Raw genomic sequence first — 17,459 nt, forward strand, 5'->3', positions numbered from 1 at the left:
CGGGTCTTGAACCTGGTTCCTTCCGCATCCCAGTCCGATGCTCTATCTACTGCGCCACCACCTGGTCAGGCTGAAACCTTTTTTAAAACTTTATTTTTTTTTTTAAATTTTATTTTATTTATTCATTTTTAGAGAGGAAGAGAGAAGATAGAGAGACAGAGAGAGAGAGAGAAGGGGGGAGGAGCTGGAAGCATCAACTCCCATATGTGCCTTGACCAGGCAAGCCCAGGGTTTCGAACTGGCGACCTCAGCATTTCCAGGTTGATGCTTTATCCACTGCGCCACCACAGGTCAGGCTGAAACCTTTTTTAAACAAATGCCTGAGGGACTTTATTTGGGACTCTTAGGACACATCCAGATAAGTAACATTGATATAGATGCTTACATTTTCACAAAGTACAGTATTCTGCATCCAAAGCTGTTTTGTGTTGTTTGGAATGCTTGTGAACACTAAGTGTAAATAAGTAATGCTCAAAAAGTTCTCATCTTTGGCTAAAAATAAGATTGTGAATCCATTTCTCAGACTTTAGAGAAGCCCCTGTGATGATTTACCAAAGATACAAACCACTTCCCTTGTCAGAACATCACGCATTGAAGATGGAGCTGCCCGTAAATAAGCAGAAGAGAGTGTGTATTGAGGACACGGGGTACTGTCACTGCTTTTGTGGAGTAGAGTTCAATGGCAGGAGAAAGACTGGTGAGAAAGGGCAGGGAATCAGCTTATGACAGGTGTGGGTGTAGCCTAATAGTGGCCGTGAAGAGTTCTGACATGTATGAAAAAAAGCACTCCGTAGAGGCCAGGTTATATTGATATACTTGAAGGGAAAGTGTTTCTCTTCTTTCATAAACCACATATTTTAAACTGTTACATGATAATCTCAGTAAGTCATCTCATGTTCCATGTATATATAATTTTTAGTTAAAATGTAAAAATGATTCTATATTATTCAATGTACTTTTATTTTACATTTTTGATCACTCTTAGGCAAAACCTACTTTCCAGCACTATCACAGCATTATTTTGGAGTGGAATTATAAAGCACATGATTTATCAAAATGAAGTGATTACCACCTTACATTTACCAGCTGTTACTCTTCAAATGGCATTTTAGAAAATATTATGACATGTTCATATTTAGAGCCATAAAAAATATTCTGACAAGTGCTAAGAGCTTAGCATTCCACTCTGATAAAAACTGAGAACCAATATAAAACACAAGACAAAATAAATAGTGTGATGTTTATATATATAGTACTCCTGCATACATGGCACATTAACGTAGTCTTTCTTAAAACAATAATAAGCTCTTGGAATATGCTCAGCCAGCAGGACATGTGAAATATTTACCAAATGTTTGGTATGTATTTAATTTATTCAGCAAATGTTTATTGACTATTTACCATGGCAAGCCACAGTGCTGGGCACCAGGGACACAGTAGTAAATAAATGTGCTCCCTTCACTTACTGTTCTTACAAGTGCAGTGGGAAAGATGGACAAAAACAAATTAATGAAAACTAAAAGGAAAAATGACAAATTGTGGCATATGTTATTAAGGAACAAATAGACCATTGTAAATACAGACTCATCCAAATTATAAAATCGTCCAAATTATAAAATCTGTTTCAATATCTTGCCTGGGTATTTCACACTGATATCTTGTTCCATAATAACTTTTATTTTTTATTTTTTTGCATTTTTCTGAAGCTGGAAACAGGGAGAGACAGTCAGACAGACTCCCGCATGCACCCAACCGGGATCCACCCGGCACGCCCACCAGGGGTGACGCTCTGCCCACCAGGGGGCGATGCTCTGCCCATCCTGGGCGTCGCCATGTTGCGACCAGAGCCACTCTAGCGCCTGGGGCAGAGGCCACAGAGCCATCCCCAGCGCCCGGGCCATCTTTGCTCCAATGGAGCCTTGGCTGCGGGAGGGGAAGAGAGAGACAGAGAGGAAGGCGCGGTGGAGGGGTGGAGAAGCAAATGGGCGCTTCTCCTATGTGCCCTGTCCGGGAATCGAACCTGGGTCCTCCGCACGCTAGGCCGACGCTCTACCGCTGAGCCAACCAGCCAGGACAATAACTTTTAAAATAGCCTATACATTTGACCAAATTGTGTGGATACAGTTAAGCAAAAAATTTACTGATTGCTTGCTTATGTGTCACGCACTGTTACACACCCACGAGAAGGAGCAGTGAACAAAACAAGTCATTAGTTTGTGGTGATTTCACCCTAGTGGGAAGACAATAAACAAATATATGAGGAAGGTCAGGAAGTGAGCAATGATAGGAAGGAACAGGAAGTGGACTGAGGATAGGGACCAGAATACTGTGTTATTCGGATGGACTGAAAGGAGTCTCAGGAGAGAAAAGTTTTCCCCCTCTTTTCCTTCTTTTGTCTCTTGTGTCGATTCAGTTAATGTATGCACAATGCAAGATAAATTTCCTATCTGTTGGTATTGTTCACATACTCACTAAGAGAGCTATGGTGAGGTCTTCTTTCCATTTCCTTACCACTAAAAGAGAGTCATACCTACACTCTTTTCTTCATTCTTTTTTCATTCTTCCACACGCGTAAATGCCTAAGCACCTTCGTCCATCTATCTCTTTACCTTGTATCCAAAAAAAATATGCTTTGGTATCTGGTTCCAAGTTTCCAAAATCTTTGGATATGATTTATTTGATTAAAAATTACACTGTACAATTAAATGTCTTCCAGATGTTTGGTTACAACGTGGAGAGGGCTCTTCTAAACCAAGTGTTTCTCCTAGTTAACTCTCAGCCATTGAAATTTGATGTCTTGGGTGATCTTATTGATCCCAGCTTTCCTGTCCCAAAGCCATAAATAAAATTGTACACTGCTCAAGTGTTCTATAGCATTGCACAAGTCTAAAATAGGTGACTGGCACCCACCCCACACCTCACTGTTGGCTAACTGACTGGTCCCATAAATAGCTCAGTGTTACACGATCAGACAACAACTAACGGAGATGGGATTTTTGTTTCCTAACATACACATGTTGTCTCTGGTATTCAACAAAAATCAAAGTCTAGTTCACTGGACCCTAACTGTAACATCGCTCTTGGGAGAATTTTGCGAATCAATAGCCAAATTGTTTTGGATGGAATTCAAGAGAGCCCTGCCTTATACAAAATTCTACATTATGGATCAGAGTGTTAGAGCAAAAATCAGTTTTAGTCCCTTCTGTGTACATGAAAGTAATGTTGCTGCTGCAATCAATTTAAGCCCAGAGAGTTTCTGCTGCTTGAATTAAAAATTCTCAGGTGTGTCTGGGAAGATACCTTGGTAGTTTTATAAAACCATTTTTCTGAAATCAAGAGCATGTTTTAAAAACCTACCCCACTACTGGAATATAATGGCTCTTATTTCTGACTCTTTGCTGGAATGTATTGCTTTTATGTTGGGAAGTTTTTTTTTTAAGATTTATTGATTTTGCAGAGGGGTGGGGCTTGAGAAGTATCAACTCATAGTTGCTTCACTTTAGTTGTTCACTGATTGCTTGTCTGCCTTGACTGTCCAGGGTTTTTGAACCAGAGATCTCAGCATTCCAGGTTGACAATTTTTCTCCACTGTGCCACCACAGGCCAGACTGTTGGAAAGATTTTTTAAAAATTATTTTTATTTATTTATTCATTTTAAAGATGAGAGAGAGAGAGAGAGAGAAGAGAGAGAAAGGGGAAGAAGCAGGAAGCATCAACTCCCATATGTGCTTTGACCAGGCAAGCCCAGGGTTTTGAACCAGCAACCTCAGCATTTCAGGTCAATGCTTGATCCACTGCACCACCACCAGTCAGGCACTGTTGGAAAGATTTTTTAAAGGCTATAATTTAATCGATCATTGCTTCATAAATTCCTAAGCAATAGGCCCTGGCCGGTTGGCTCAGTGGTAGAGCGTCGGCCTGGCGTGCAGAAGTCCCGGGTTCGATTCGATTCCCGGCCAGGGCACACAGGAGAAGCGCCCATCTGCTTCTCCACCCTTCCCCCTCTCCTTCCTCTCTGTCTCTCCCCCTCCTGCAGCGAGGCTCCATTGGAGCAAAGATGGCCCGGGCTCTGGGGATGGCTCCTTGGCCTCTGCCCCAGGCTCTAGAGTGGCTCTGGTCGCAACAGAGCGATGCCCCGGAGGGGCAGAGCGTCGCCCCCTGGTGGGCGTGCCGGGTGGATCCCGGTCGGGCGCATGCGGGAGTCTGACTGTCTCTCCCCATTTCCAGCTTCAGAAAAATACAAAAAAAAAAAAAATTCCTTAGCAATAATTCAGAAGGTGAACCTTAGAGCATTTTCCCAAATAAATCTGTGCCCTTTGTGTGCAAAACATTGTTCCTTAGATAACTAGTGATAACACATAGGGTTCAATCCATGCTTTATATATTTTCACTTTTCTTTCATTGGCTCTTTATCAAAATGGCGGTTTTTTGTTTTTGACTTTTTTTTAATTAAGTGAGAGCAGGGGAGGTAGAGAAACAGACTCCCGCATGCGCCTCAATCAGGATCTACCCTGCAAACCCCCTGTAGGGGATGCTCTGCTTATCTGGGGCTGTTGCTCTGTTGCTCAGCAACCAAGCTATTTTTTTTTTTTTTTTTTTTTTTAGTGCCTGAGGCTGAGGCTGTGAAGCCATTCTTAGTGCCTGGTGCCAACTCACTCAAACCAATCAAACTGTGGCTGTGGAAGGGGGATCAAAAAATGAAAGAGAAGGGAGGAGAGGGGAGAAGCAGATGGTGGCTTCTCCTGTGTGCCCTGACCAGGAATCAAACCCGAGACTTCCGCATACCAACTGATGCTCTACTACTGAGCCAACTGGCCAGGTCTATAATGCCAGTATTTCTTAAAAGTCAAAATATCAAATCTAAAATAAGTGATTTTTTAAAAATCCCCGTGCTAATTCTTTATCATTACTGTTTAAATGCTGCTTATTCTTGCTTCAAGTTTGGAACAGAAGTAAAGAAAATGTCTATGGTGTTAAAGCTATAAGCAGATTTTCCCCTAATACTAGATCGGTACTTTTGCTTATAGGACTTCAGTACATTTTATAGTTGGAGCTTTACAGACCCAGTTATATAGCTGTTCATGGCCACACTGAACATCTACATTTGGAAAACATTTTAAAGCTAAAATTCAGTTCAAGAACCTTGATCTTCAGTCTACCAAAAAGGGCTTAAAAAGCATTTATCTTTAGCTTTTATGACTGTAGTAATATTTACTATAGTGGATTTAAAAGGGGAAGGGGAAAAAACACCCAAACCACCGATTGTTTGTTTAGCAGACTGTAAACATGGCTGTGTGGATCCAGGCCCAGCAGCTGCAAGGAGATGCCCTTCATCAGATGCAAGCATTGTACGGCCAACATTTCCCCATCGAGGTGCGCCATTACTTATCCCAGTGGATTGAAAGCCAAGCTTGGTAAGTGAGCAAAGTTTTCTACATTATATTTTGTGCAGCACAAGCATTTTGAAATTTGGAAAGATAACATGATGGAGACTTCAAACCTAATACATTAAAAAAAGTTGTGATCCATGAAGGGGTATTTAATCCCATCTGAGATTTTAGGAAGATGGAATAACTCTTGGTATATTTAAAATAGGGTATTTTCCTTTTAATAGTAAATTTGGGCTAAAAACATTTGAGCATTGCAGTTAATAAAAAACAATGAAGAAACATGTTTTGAGTGCCTATAGGGTGCCTAGCAGAGTCATGGGTAGTAGAGTTCATATGAAAAACTTAAAACCTTTGTCCACATAGAATTAGTGCTGAATGGGTGCAGATAAGGTATGTCTATTTGCATAATTTAATAAAATGTATTACTGAAAAATTTAACAATGAAGACATTGGTGTTTTTAAATTTACATGTAATTTATATGTGCACATAAAGAGTAAAATATTAATAATTATATGTTAGTGGCAGATATAACAAGCTTGTTACTTCTCAAATTACTCTTTATATATTCAGGGGGGGGATTGTTTTTAAACTCTTTTAGAGATAGTACAATGCAGTACACTTATAAAGCTTTTTAATTGACATTATTGCATGCCAGGCAGTAGGCTGTCCACTGCTCTGCTCAGGGCCGGGAACGTGTTGCTTGGTTACCAGTCTGTTGGTCTGATCCGACATCCATTCTATACTTCAGGCCCCCACCATTGTTGGTGAGGTGTCCTCTTTGACAGAGCCCGGGGGGAGACAGTCTTTATGCTACTGTCTGAGGAGGGCTGTATACCCGGCAGTAACATTGCCTTGGAATAATTGCAATTGTGTGTTAATAGCAGATTTCTCTTCAGAAACTAGAAATCACCAGGAAGGCAATTTGCTAGGCAATTTAAAAAAGAAATCTCAGCTTCATGTAATTAAGTGAGAAAAAAGAGAGCTAAATGTAAGCATGAGAGTTGCACCTTGCTTAGTGCTTTTCCATTTCCTTTTCTGGTTTGTTTGTTTGTTTTTCCCCCAGGAACAGAGAGAGAGTCAGAGAGAGGGACAGACAGACAGGAATGGAGAGAGATGAGAAGCATCAATCATCAGTTTTTCGTTGTCACACCTTAGTTGTTCATTGATTGCTTTCTCATATGTGCCTTGACCGTGGGCCTTTAGCAGACCGAGTAACCCCTTGCTCGAGCCAGCGACCTTGGGTACAAGCTGGTGAGCTTTTTGCTCAAACGAGATGAACCTGTGCTCAAGCTGGCAACCTTGGGTCCAAGCTGGTGAGCTTTTGCTCAAATCAGATGAGCCCGCGCTCAAGCTGGCAAGCTTGGGGTCTCGAACCTGGGTCCTCTAAATCCCAGTCAGGCTTCTTTTCTGTTTTAACGACTTGGAGAGTTCAAAAAAAACATTAATAGAAAGTTCCTGTTGATTTAAAATTTCATTTAGATTTCCCATGCCCACTTATTACTGAACAAATGTTTTTTTAATAAGTTATTTATTTATTTTTATTGATTTAGAGAGAGAGAGCGAAAGAAACATCGATTTGTTTTCTTTATTTATGCATATTCATTGGTTGATGCTTATATATGCCCTGACCAGGGATCAAACCCACAACATTGATATGTTAGGATGATGCTCTAACCAACTGAGCTACTGAATGAATGTTAAAAGACTTGTGTTGCTATTAAAAGAAATCTGAATTTTATTTAAACATATTTTTCAATTATAGCAACATACAATATTATATTAGTTTTAATTTATAAAGTAGTCACCCTGATAAGTCTAGAATTTTCCTTAGTTTTAGTTTTCTTAAGAATATAAGAATTTAGGCCTGACCTGTGGTGGTGCAGTGGATAAAGCGTCGACCTGGAAATGCTGAGGTTGCCGGTTCAAAACCCTGGGCTTACCTGGTCAAGGCACATATGGGAGTTGATGCTTCCTGCTCCTCCCCCCTTCTCTCTCTCTCTCTCTCTCTCTCTCTCCCCCCCCTCCATAATGATTAAATAAAATCTTTAAAAAAAAAGTAACTAAGTTACTAAATTATTAAAAAAAAAAAAAGAATATAAGAATTTAGGCCTGACCTGTGGTGGCGCAGTGGATAAAGCCTTGACCTGGAAATGCTGAGGTCGCCGGTTTGAAACCCTGGGCTTGCCTGGTCAAGGCACATATGGGAGTTGATGCTTTTTACTCCTCCCCACCTTCTCTCTCTCTCTCTCTCTCTCTTCTCTGAAATGAATAAATAAAAATAATAATAATAAGAATTAAAATAAAGAATATAAGAATTTAGTTTTAGAAAATATTTAGTTCTTCATGTTTACGCTAAGAAAATCTTTCTTATTTTCGTCAGAGAATTAAGTACAAGAACCAGTAGTGGGTTTCCGTGAGTTGTGCTCTGAGCCTGGGTCCTCTCCAGAACAGCTTCCTCAGCTGAGGAGCACCACTGCCAGTGAAACAGGCATCCGTGCCGGGCCACCGTCCACTGCTTCCAGGCTTTTATTTAATATATATTTTTATTTAGGCCATAAGAGCACACAGATTTAGAGTTTGGCTTTCTCTACTGCCTTCTCCAAGTGCAGATTTGAGCATATCATTTGATGAAATCCATTATCAACGTTTTGGTACACCTGTTTGCGCCTGTATTTGAAATTAGTTGCTGACTGACTTCAGGTTAGAGATGACAGCACTTTTTAGTGACCACCAGATCTCGTTTGGTTTCAGACCTGCGCAGCAGTCACTGAATGTCATCTCAGTCTGATAGCTGTTTGGTTTCTTCAGTGAGCTGAGGAATTGAGCATGCCAATAGCAGTCGTGGCCTGGGTTGGTTAAACAAAGAGAGTCAGGGCCAGGAGTTGGGATGGCGGGGCAGGAGGGAAGGAAGGAAGGCCTCCAAACCCTGTCATCTATGAAATGGCTTCTGAATGAATATGTACTTGTAGGATATTCTGTGTTCATATCACATGTCCGAATTAAAAAGTAATTCCCATTGATTAGAGAGAGAAAGGGAAAGAGAGAGGGGGAAAGGAGGAAGGGAGAATGGAGAGAGAGAGAGAAGCATCAACTCCTTGTTTCACTTAGTTATGTACTCATTGATTGCTTCTTGTAGGTGCCCTGACCAGGGCTCGAACCTGGGACCTCAGGTGCCCTATTGTGACGCTTTATCCACTGAGCCAAGTGGGCCTTCCAGGGCTTCTTAGAAATAGCAATAAATGTTGTTGCACCTGTCTTAAGAAATATTCTATGTGAAATTAGCAACATAAAGAACTACTTGAGGGTGGGAAAAAATGTAGGACATCTTTTTTCTTTCTTTTTTAAGGAAAATTTTCTATTTTTTTTTAAAGATTTTATTTATTTTAGAGAGAGAGAGGAAGGCAGTGGGGGTGGGGTGGCAATGCTGGAAGCATCAATTTATACTTCTCATATGTGCCTTGACTGGGCTGGCAACCTCAACGTTCTAGGTTGACGCTTTATCCACCGCACCACCACAGGTCAGTCATTTTCCCATTGATTTGAGAGACAGAGCATCAACTTGTTGTTTCACTTAGTTTGTTTTATTTAGTCATGTACTCACTGTTTGCTTCTCATCTGTGCCTGACCAGGAGTTGAGCCTATGACCTGTAGCATGCTGGGTTGACACATTAGGGCCTAGAACACCTTGATTTTACACTTCAGAGATACTAGATTTGACTCCTCAATCTCACTTTCAGGGCCTAGAACATTCTTGACCTTGTGCCCCTTACACCTGTGAAGGGGTGACTATAAATAGGAAGTTATCGGAGGCCTTGTTTCCCTCAGTGTACACAAAGCACTTTCCCTTCCCCTTCATCCCTAGCAGATAGCCCAAGCCCCAGAGCAAGTCAGTAGGAGGAAGGAGAAAGGGCAGTACGTTGTTTAAACAAAGAAAATGTACTACTGTACAGTTTACTGAGGTAGTTAGTGGACTAGGAATAGATTAATGTAGGCAACCAAGCAATTTGAATTGAACTCTCCTAAAAATTTTTTTTAAATAAATTTTTATTAATGTTAATGGGATGACATTAATAAATCAGGGCACATATATTCAAAGAAAACATGTCTAGGTTATCTTGTCATTAAATTATGTTGCATACCCCTCGCCCAGAGTCAGATTGTCCTCCATCACCCTCTATCTAGTTTTCTCTGTGCCCCTCCCCCTAACTCTCTCCCTCCTTCCCTCCTGTGTCCTCCCTCCCCCCACCCCTGGTAACCACCACACTCTTGTCCATGTCTCCTAGTCTTGTTTTTATGTTCCACCAATGTATGGAATCATGTAGTTCTTGTTTTTTTCTGATTTACTTATTTCACTCCGTATAATGTTATCAAGATCCCACCATTTTGCTGTAAATGATCCGATGTCATCATTTCTTATAGCTGAGTAGTATTCCATAGTGTATATGTGCCACATCTTCTTCATCCAGTCTTCTATTGAAGGGCTTTTTGGTTGTTTCCATGTCTTGGCCACTGTGAACAGTGCTGCAATGAACATGGGGCTACATGTGTCTTTACGTATCAATGTTTCTGAGGTTTTGGGGTACATACCCAGTAGAGGGATTGCTGGGTCATAAGGTAGTTCTATTTTCAGTTTTTTGAGGAACCACCATACTTTCCTCCATAATGGTTGTACTACTTTACAGTCCCACCAACAGTGGATGGAACTCTCCTAAAATTTGCAGTGAGTATTATGCAGAAATCACTTTAGCCAAAGAAAAGGTGTGATATGTTGAGGCTGCATTTATATAGTCTCAAGTGCATGTATGTATACATATGTATGTAATTTTTTTCCCCTAGGGACTCAATAGATCTTGATAATCCACAGGAGAACATTAAGGCCACCCAGCTCCTGGAGGGCCTGGTGCAGGAGCTGCAGAAGAAGGCGGAGCACCAAGTGGGGGAAGATGGGTTCTTGCTGAAGATCAAGCTGGGGCACTATGCCACGCAGCTCCAGGTGGGTGTGAACCTGGGCCCAGCTGTCTTCCCTGGGACAGACTCTTCCTTCAGTTAGCACTTCCTGTCGAGATTTGAGCTCTCTTCTTCAACTCAGCATTATTAGTTACATGTATAAAGTTCTTATTGTGTATTTTCCTGGTGGTAACTGTTTTTAAACTTCGTACTTGAAAATTATTTCAAATTTATAAAAAGTTGCAAATTGATACAAAGAAGAACCCCTACATATGCCCAGATTCACCCATTGTTAGTTAGCATTTGCTTTATCCTGTGCTCTCTACATACACACATTTTCGTCACTTGAAAGTAAGTTGCACACATCATGTCCCTTTGCCCTAAGACCTTCAGTGCCCATTTCCTAAGAATGTGAACCTTCCCGTACGTATTTATAGTACAGTTATCACCTTCAGTAAATTTTACATTGCTAGAACACTTTTAGGTAACTTTTGTCTATATTTCTATTTTGTCAATCGACTTAATGCCCATTAGGACAGTTTTCCTCCCTTCCAGTCCAGGATCTAGTCTAAGATCCCGTACAGCATCTAGTTGTTGGGTCTCTTTAATTGCCTTTAATCCTCAACCTTTCTTTGTCTTTTGTTACATTGACATTCTGCAATAATTTAGCTCCTCTATTTTTTTTTTTTCTGAAGCTGGAAACGGGGAGAGACAGTCAGACAGACTCCCACATGTGCCCGACCGGGATCCACCTGGCACGTCCACCAGGGGGTGATGCTCTGCCCCTCCGGGGCGTCACTCTGTTGCGACCAGAGCCACTCTAGCGCCTGGGGCAGAGGCCAAGGAGCCATCCCCAGCGCCCGGGCCATCTTTGCTCCAATGGAGCCTTGGCTGCAGGAGGGGAAGAGAGAGACAGAGAGGAAGGAGGGGGGGGTGGAGAAGCAAATGGGCGCTTCATCTATGTGCCCTGGCCGGGAACCGAACCCGGGTCCCCCGCACACCAGGCCGACGCTCTACTGCTGAGCCAACCAGCCAGGGCAGCTCCTCTGCTTTTTAAAGATAAAATGTATCTCATTTGGGGTTTGTGTGAAGTTTCCTCATGATGAGATTCAGGCTACATAACCCTGATCAGAATTCTAAATAAGTGATGTTGTATCCTTCTCACAGTATCACATCTGGAGACATACAACGTCCATTTCCCCCTCATTAGTAATTTTGATTGCTCAGAAAGGTGGTGTCCTAGTTTCTCCTTTGATGTGGCCTTTTTGAAATTTATTGATCCTGTGTCCAAGAATGTTGCCTTAGTACTTCAGGCAAATTAGGATACAAGAAATAAAATAATCTTCTTACTGTAGTTAGGCTTTTTACAATGTGCTTTTCTTGCCCCCATTGATACTGGAGGAGCAGCATTTCTCATGATTACACCATCGTGTCTCTAGGAGTCTCCTTCAAGGTGAGGTTAGGTCCATAACATGGAGTGGAACAAAGTGATGTCTGCTTTTGGATTCTTTCAGAACACGTATGACCGCTGCCCCATGGAGCTGGTCCGCTGCATCCGGCACATTCTGTACAATGAACAGAGGCTGGTCCAGGAAGCCAACAATGTGAGTGTCCCATGGGTATGGGGAGAAGTAGGAAGTCCCATCTTGCCCAGTTCTCTCTGGTCCCAGTTTTGTCATGGTGACTCAGGGTGCATCTATTGGTATCTGTTTAGATAGGACAGAGCATTGTCCTAAGGGGCACAAAGAAATAGAAGACTGTTCTCTGCTCTTAAGTGATGAAACTGCAACCACAAAACAATGTGAACAGTGTGAAATAATTTAACCCCAAATGAATAATTTTTTAGTTCAAGTGGTGTTTACATTCAGGTGAGATCACTTAAGAAGGACCTCTGCTGAGCCCTCTCTCAGCCAGCTGTTGAGGGAGAATCAGACCAGGTCCCTTTAAAGTCTGGATCCGCAAAGCCCTTGTCGACGCCTCCCCTATAACTTCACTTTGGGGTCTAAGACACCGCCTGTGAGAGGTTCACCTCAATCCCTCGTCCCTCAGTCACAGAAGGCCTTGAGTGAGAACAAAGACCATGTGTCTTCACCTAGCCTTGCTCCCTAGCACATGGCATTGATCAGTGAAAGAACATGGAATGAGGGGTCACCATCATTAGCAGGGAAACCCGGGTAACTCGGGCATGTTGAGCTCTGGTGTCTCTGAAGGGAATTAGATGAACCGTGTTGGGATACTCTGGTGGAGGCCAGAACTGCAACAGAAGTTTCTGCTGCGCTTTATGAGGATGCCATAGTCTGCCAGCTCACCGGTTTCTTCTCTTTTTCCACTCTGCCCCGATTCTCACAAATGATGTTTACAATTCCTGTGACTCAAAATTAAGCTTTTGGGGTTCCAGCCCAGTTATAGGTGCTAGCACTGGCTTTTCATTGGCATGAAGGCCTGAGGTTTTCTCCCATCACACTGCCCAGCTCACTGCTGCCTTCACTTTCCCCTGATCTGTGTCCAGGGCACCTCTCCGGCGGGAAGTCTGGCTGACACCATGTCCCAGAAACACCTTCAGATCAACCAGACATTTGAGGAGCTGCGACTGGTCACGCAGGACACCGAGAATGAACTGAAGAAGCTGCAGCAGACCCAGGAGTATTTCATCATCCAGTATCAGGAGAGCCTGAGGATCCAGGGTGAGGACGGGAGGGAGGGCTAGAGAGCCGCTCAGTATTGGAAGAGAAGCAGTTTCCTTTCTCTGGAGCAGCAGGGAGTCGTTTGCATTGAGAGCAGTGCTGGGAAGATGAGGCTCAGGAAGGAGCCAAGACAAAGACTTGCTGCTAAGAGTGTGGCTTTCACTGAGGCTTCCCATGCCCAGGGCGCCCCTGGCCCACTGGGGAAGACATCTCCTCTTGTAGGAAGGAGCTCCCAGTCTAGTGCACAGTACCAGGCAATGGTTTTGTATTTTATAAGTGCTACTTTACTGAAATTTTAAACTGAGTAGGGCCAGTGTAAGGGCTAAGGACTGTGTTTGAGGTGACACATCTTTAATGTTCTGCGCAGTTATTCAGACAGGCCATCCTGGGGCAGAGACTTCAATGCACATCAGTTGCCCTTAGACAAAGGCTCCCCTTCCTGGTGCTTTGGGTACAGAGAACTTCAGAGTCAATCTTGAGGCTGTGGCGCCTCAACAGCACCCCCTGTTGTTCTTGTGGGAATCTGGCAATGTGACTTAATAGTCTCCTCTCCTTGCATGCATGACCAGCTCAGTCTCAGAGAATCCGCACCACCAACCAGCCATTCAGGCGCGCGCGCACACACACACACACACACACACATCCGGTGCTTTTCTACTACCAGGCATGTGGGCTGGATCTTATTGATATTATTTATTAACTTTGTCTTTCCCATCAGAATATACATCCTTTGAGAAGGAACCATGTCTTATATTTTTATATCCTCAGGCCAGCACATTGCCTGAATCATTATGGAGTTTGAGTAAATGTTGGTGGGAAGATGCTACCGTGTCTCCTGCCCACCTGGTTCCACCAGACTGACCCCAGAGGAAAGACGGCCCAGTCCTAGATGAGGGAACAGATCCAAGCTATGAGTTCTACCCAAGGCCCTGGACTAGTTATCAGATTAATTATTCTGTACGTGGGTTTTCTGTTTCTTAGTTATGGGTTAGAGTGTGGATTCTTGTTTGGGTTTGTACCCATCAGGCAATGTCAGTTCAGTCTCATTTATCAAGGTCGCCCGTTAGAAACACAGACTATTGATCTGGTTGAGCAAGGGAAGCCTCAGCTCCCCCAGTGGAGCAGACAGTTGTCCCACTCTTCTAGTGTCCTTCCCAGAAATTTCTGTAAATTGCCAGAAGAAACCTAACTGGGTCATTTGCACAGGAGGCTGGACTCAGGTGGGGGAATACCACCACGTCCCTGTGGGTGGCAGGACTCCTGAGGTGGCCATCCAGACTCCTGCTGTGTTCCCTGCTGGGCAATGCTCTTCCTGCTTGGGGATTTGCTTCTTATTCTGGGCTCTTCCTGACTGTCTAGAGTTGCTTTGTCCCAGCGCGTGTGTCACCATGTGGCAGATGCAGCAGGACCTAGTTCGGTGAGACATGGCCCTCAAGGCCTGCCAGGAACTTGACCAAGATATTCATATCTTCTTGACTCAGCCCAAGTAAGGACACTGGATGTTCAAACAGGCTATTGGGAGGGTGCAGGTATCCCAGTCTTTAGGACAGCGATTCCCTTCGGGGTGGGGTTGGCTTGCACGCTGGGGAGGGCGCACAGGTGTCTCTGACTGTGGAAATGGTTGATTTCTTAAGCTGGGTTATGGATTCACAGGTGTTCCTGGGTCATTCTTTCTGCCTTTCCTGTAGTAGGGAAAACAGCTGTGTTAGGCTTGTTGGCTTGTTTCCTCGCTGCAAGCACTTTGCCTGATTAGTGCATGAGTATATGGCAGAAAGCCACATGTGTGTAGCCTATGTAAGGCTGCTGGTGCTTTCCTTGGTGGCGATTTTCCCAGATCACACTCCTGCCGTCACAAGAAGCAGTTCCCTGACTCGCTTAGCCGCCACTGCCACTGTGAGGGACTGTGTTCCTGATCCCTTACCCTTCACTGCAAAAGCAGTGTTCCTTTCCTTACTCGCTTACCCGTCTCTGCAAGCCTCCCACAGAGGAATGGCCCTATACTTTCCGTCTCCACAGTTCCTCTGCTGTCTGCCTGAATCCAGTGTGAACCTCTGGCCCCGACCACCAGCATTACACCTGTATGTTAATATCTCATAACTGATTTTTTAAAAAGAAAAATCAGACCTCACTGACCCCATTCCTGCCATTGGTGACCTTCCCAAAGCTCGTGTGAAGAGCGCCACCCTCCTCTCCCGACAGAATCCTGCTGCTTTTGTGTGGGCAGTGGTCTCTCTCTCTCTCTCTGCCGCTCTTCTTTTCTCTTTCTTCTCTTTCTTCTCTCGTTTCTCTTCCTGTTGGTCAGCTGAGCACACAGTGACCCAACCTGGACAAACTTGTTCGGCACCTTCCAGCAGGTGGGGAAACTCCTTCCCGGGAGAGGCTTGCGCTCTGGGAGGCGGACAGAGCCATGGAGCCGGGCTTCCCTGATGAGGCCGCGTGGGAGCTTGGGGCTCAGAGCTGCTCGTCCCCTCTCCTGTCCTCTACCCACTCGCCAACAAGGACTAAGTCCCGCAGGAGCTGACACGTGCCAGGCAGCCTCTCGAGCATTTTCTGTGTTATCACTTTTCATCCCCACGGCAGCCCTGAGGCAGGGACCAGCGTCCCGTGTTACCCACGGGAGACGGCAGCACAGGAGAGTGCAGGGATTTCCCGAGTCCACCCAGCTAGGCAGCGGCCAGGGCCGACTTCCTACTAGGCAGTGTGGCTCCAAGCTGGGCCCCAGTGTAGCATGAAGAAGCCTGGGCACCCCGCTGTGTGGGCTGTGGGCGAGGGTGGCAGGAGCCTCCTCAGCTGTCCCCACAAGCCTCTATCTCCCCAGTCTCTAGAGGGGACTGAGAGTCGGGGGGCCAGGGAGTGGAGCCTGTTCATCCCTGGTGCCCTTGGCTGCCGGAGCCCTGACTTGCCATTGGTCAGAGTGTCACCTTGAGGGCGTTGCCTGCAGAAGGGGTGAGTGTGGTTCCTGTGGGTTCGCTGCTGGACGCTGGGAGGTGATGGTCCTGGGTGTCGTGTCCCTCCTCTAGCTCAGTTTGCCCAGCTGGCCCAGCTGAACCCCCAGGAGCGTCTGAGCCGGGAGACAGCCCTGCAACAGAAGCAGGTGTCCCTGGAGGCCTGGCTGCAGCGCGAGGCCCAGACGCTGCAACAATACCGGGTGGTGAGTGGGGTCTGCGTCCCTTTTGTCGGGCTTGGGGGACTTGGGGGTCCACGTCCTGGGCTGTCAGGGACCCGAGAGAGGGGTAGAGCCAGGAAGGAAGAGGACCCAGGGAGCAGGAGGCCTGTGGGGGCGTGTGAGGCAGAGCAGGTTGGGGAGAGGGCGGCCCTGCCCCCTGAGCGAGGCCCTGCGGGCCGTTCTCTGGGAGCCAGAGTGCCTGCCCCCCCTCCATCAGGAGCTGGCCGAGAAGCACCAGAAGACCCTGCAGCTGCTGCGGAAGCAGCAGACCATCATTCTGGATGACGAGCTGATCCAGTGGAAGCGGCGGCAGCAGCTGGCGGGGAACGGAGGGCCCCCTGAGGGCAGCCTGGACGTGCTGCAGTCCTGGTAATGGGTGTGGGGCGGGCAGGGGCCGGCAGGGAGGGCGGGGCAGGGGTTCACGGAGCTGCTGCCAGCTGCTCATCCTGCTCCCATTTCCCTACGCAGCTGGCTCGCTTTGTCTGTGACAGGTCTTATTTCACCTGTGGTTCTGGTTCTGACACAGACTTCGGTGCCCCCAGCCCTGCCCCCTCCCCGGAAAAGGACTCATGTGTTGGGGAGGGGGCAGGGCCGGCTGTGCAGAGGGATGCTCGGGCTGGTTGGGTCCAAATCAGGTCTCGCCTCCTGCGTGTCTCTCTGTTTCTGGAAGGCGGGGCAGCTCTGCCCTGCTTGGTGGACAGGAGTGGTGGCTCAGGCGGAAAGCCTTCCCGGTGAGCGTGGAGCGGGCCTTCGGGGCTCTCCCCAGACTGGGAGCCTTTTCACCTCTGCCCTGGGGGCTGGGGTAAAGCCGGTTTCCTTCCCTTTGGCCTTGGGGCTCGTGCGCAGGTGTGAGAAGTTGGCCGAGATCATCTGGCAGAACCGGCAGCAGATCCGCAGGGCTGAGCACCTGTGCCAGCAGCTGCCCATCCACGGCCCGGTGGAGGAGATGCTGGCTGAGGTCAACGCCACCATCACAGACATCATCTCCGCCCTGGTGACCAGGTGACTGCTGCCTGTCGGCCACGCCGGGCCCCACTTGGGGTTGGCCTGGGAGAGGCAGGGTGTGCTTTGCAGATGGGTGGCTCTCCCTTGAATCCTTGTCTGTCTCTGCCTCATGCCCCGTCCCCTCTGTCCCCAGTTGCTATGGCTGCTTGGTGTTGACCTTCCCCAGTTTCCTGTGAACACTGCGTGGGCTGCCACCGAGTTCATGTCACTGCCGCCCCTCCCCCTACTCTCCCCAATTCCCAGTGGATTCCCTGGGACCAGGGTCT

General features: G+C 46.0%; 1 protein-coding gene across 7 annotated transcripts in view; it reads left to right on the plus strand.

The window, feature by feature from the left end:
• LOC136326952 (signal transducer and activator of transcription 5B) overlaps positions 1 to 17,459 on the plus strand; it is a 73,437-nt gene that overhangs the window by 40,784 nt on the left and 15,194 nt on the right. For 3 of the 7 annotated variants that reach the window (XM_066263602.1, XM_066263599.1, XM_066263604.1), the window contains 7 exons: positions 5,275 to 5,414; positions 10,228 to 10,384; positions 11,853 to 11,942; positions 12,848 to 13,022; positions 16,043 to 16,173; positions 16,406 to 16,557; positions 17,035 to 17,190. In XM_066263602.1, coding sequence (XP_066119699.1) covers positions 5,287 to 5,414; positions 10,228 to 10,384; positions 11,853 to 11,942; positions 12,848 to 13,022; positions 16,043 to 16,173; positions 16,406 to 16,557; positions 17,035 to 17,190 — 989 coding nt within the window. In that variant the 5' untranslated portion in view covers positions 5,275 to 5,286. Of the gene's footprint in view, positions 1 to 4,605; positions 4,820 to 5,274; positions 5,415 to 10,227; positions 10,385 to 11,852; positions 11,943 to 12,847; positions 13,023 to 16,042; positions 16,174 to 16,405; positions 16,558 to 17,034; positions 17,191 to 17,459 lie in introns of those variants that run through there. The other 4 variants (XM_066263601.1, XM_066263600.1, XM_066263603.1 and 1 more) reach the window with 3 other exon arrangements.

The sequence above is a fragment of the Saccopteryx bilineata genome, chromosome 2 (assembly GCF_036850765.1).
Source record: "Saccopteryx bilineata isolate mSacBil1 chromosome 2, mSacBil1_pri_phased_curated, whole genome shotgun sequence".
Classification (NCBI taxonomy): domain Eukaryota; kingdom Metazoa; phylum Chordata; class Mammalia; order Chiroptera; family Emballonuridae; genus Saccopteryx; species Saccopteryx bilineata.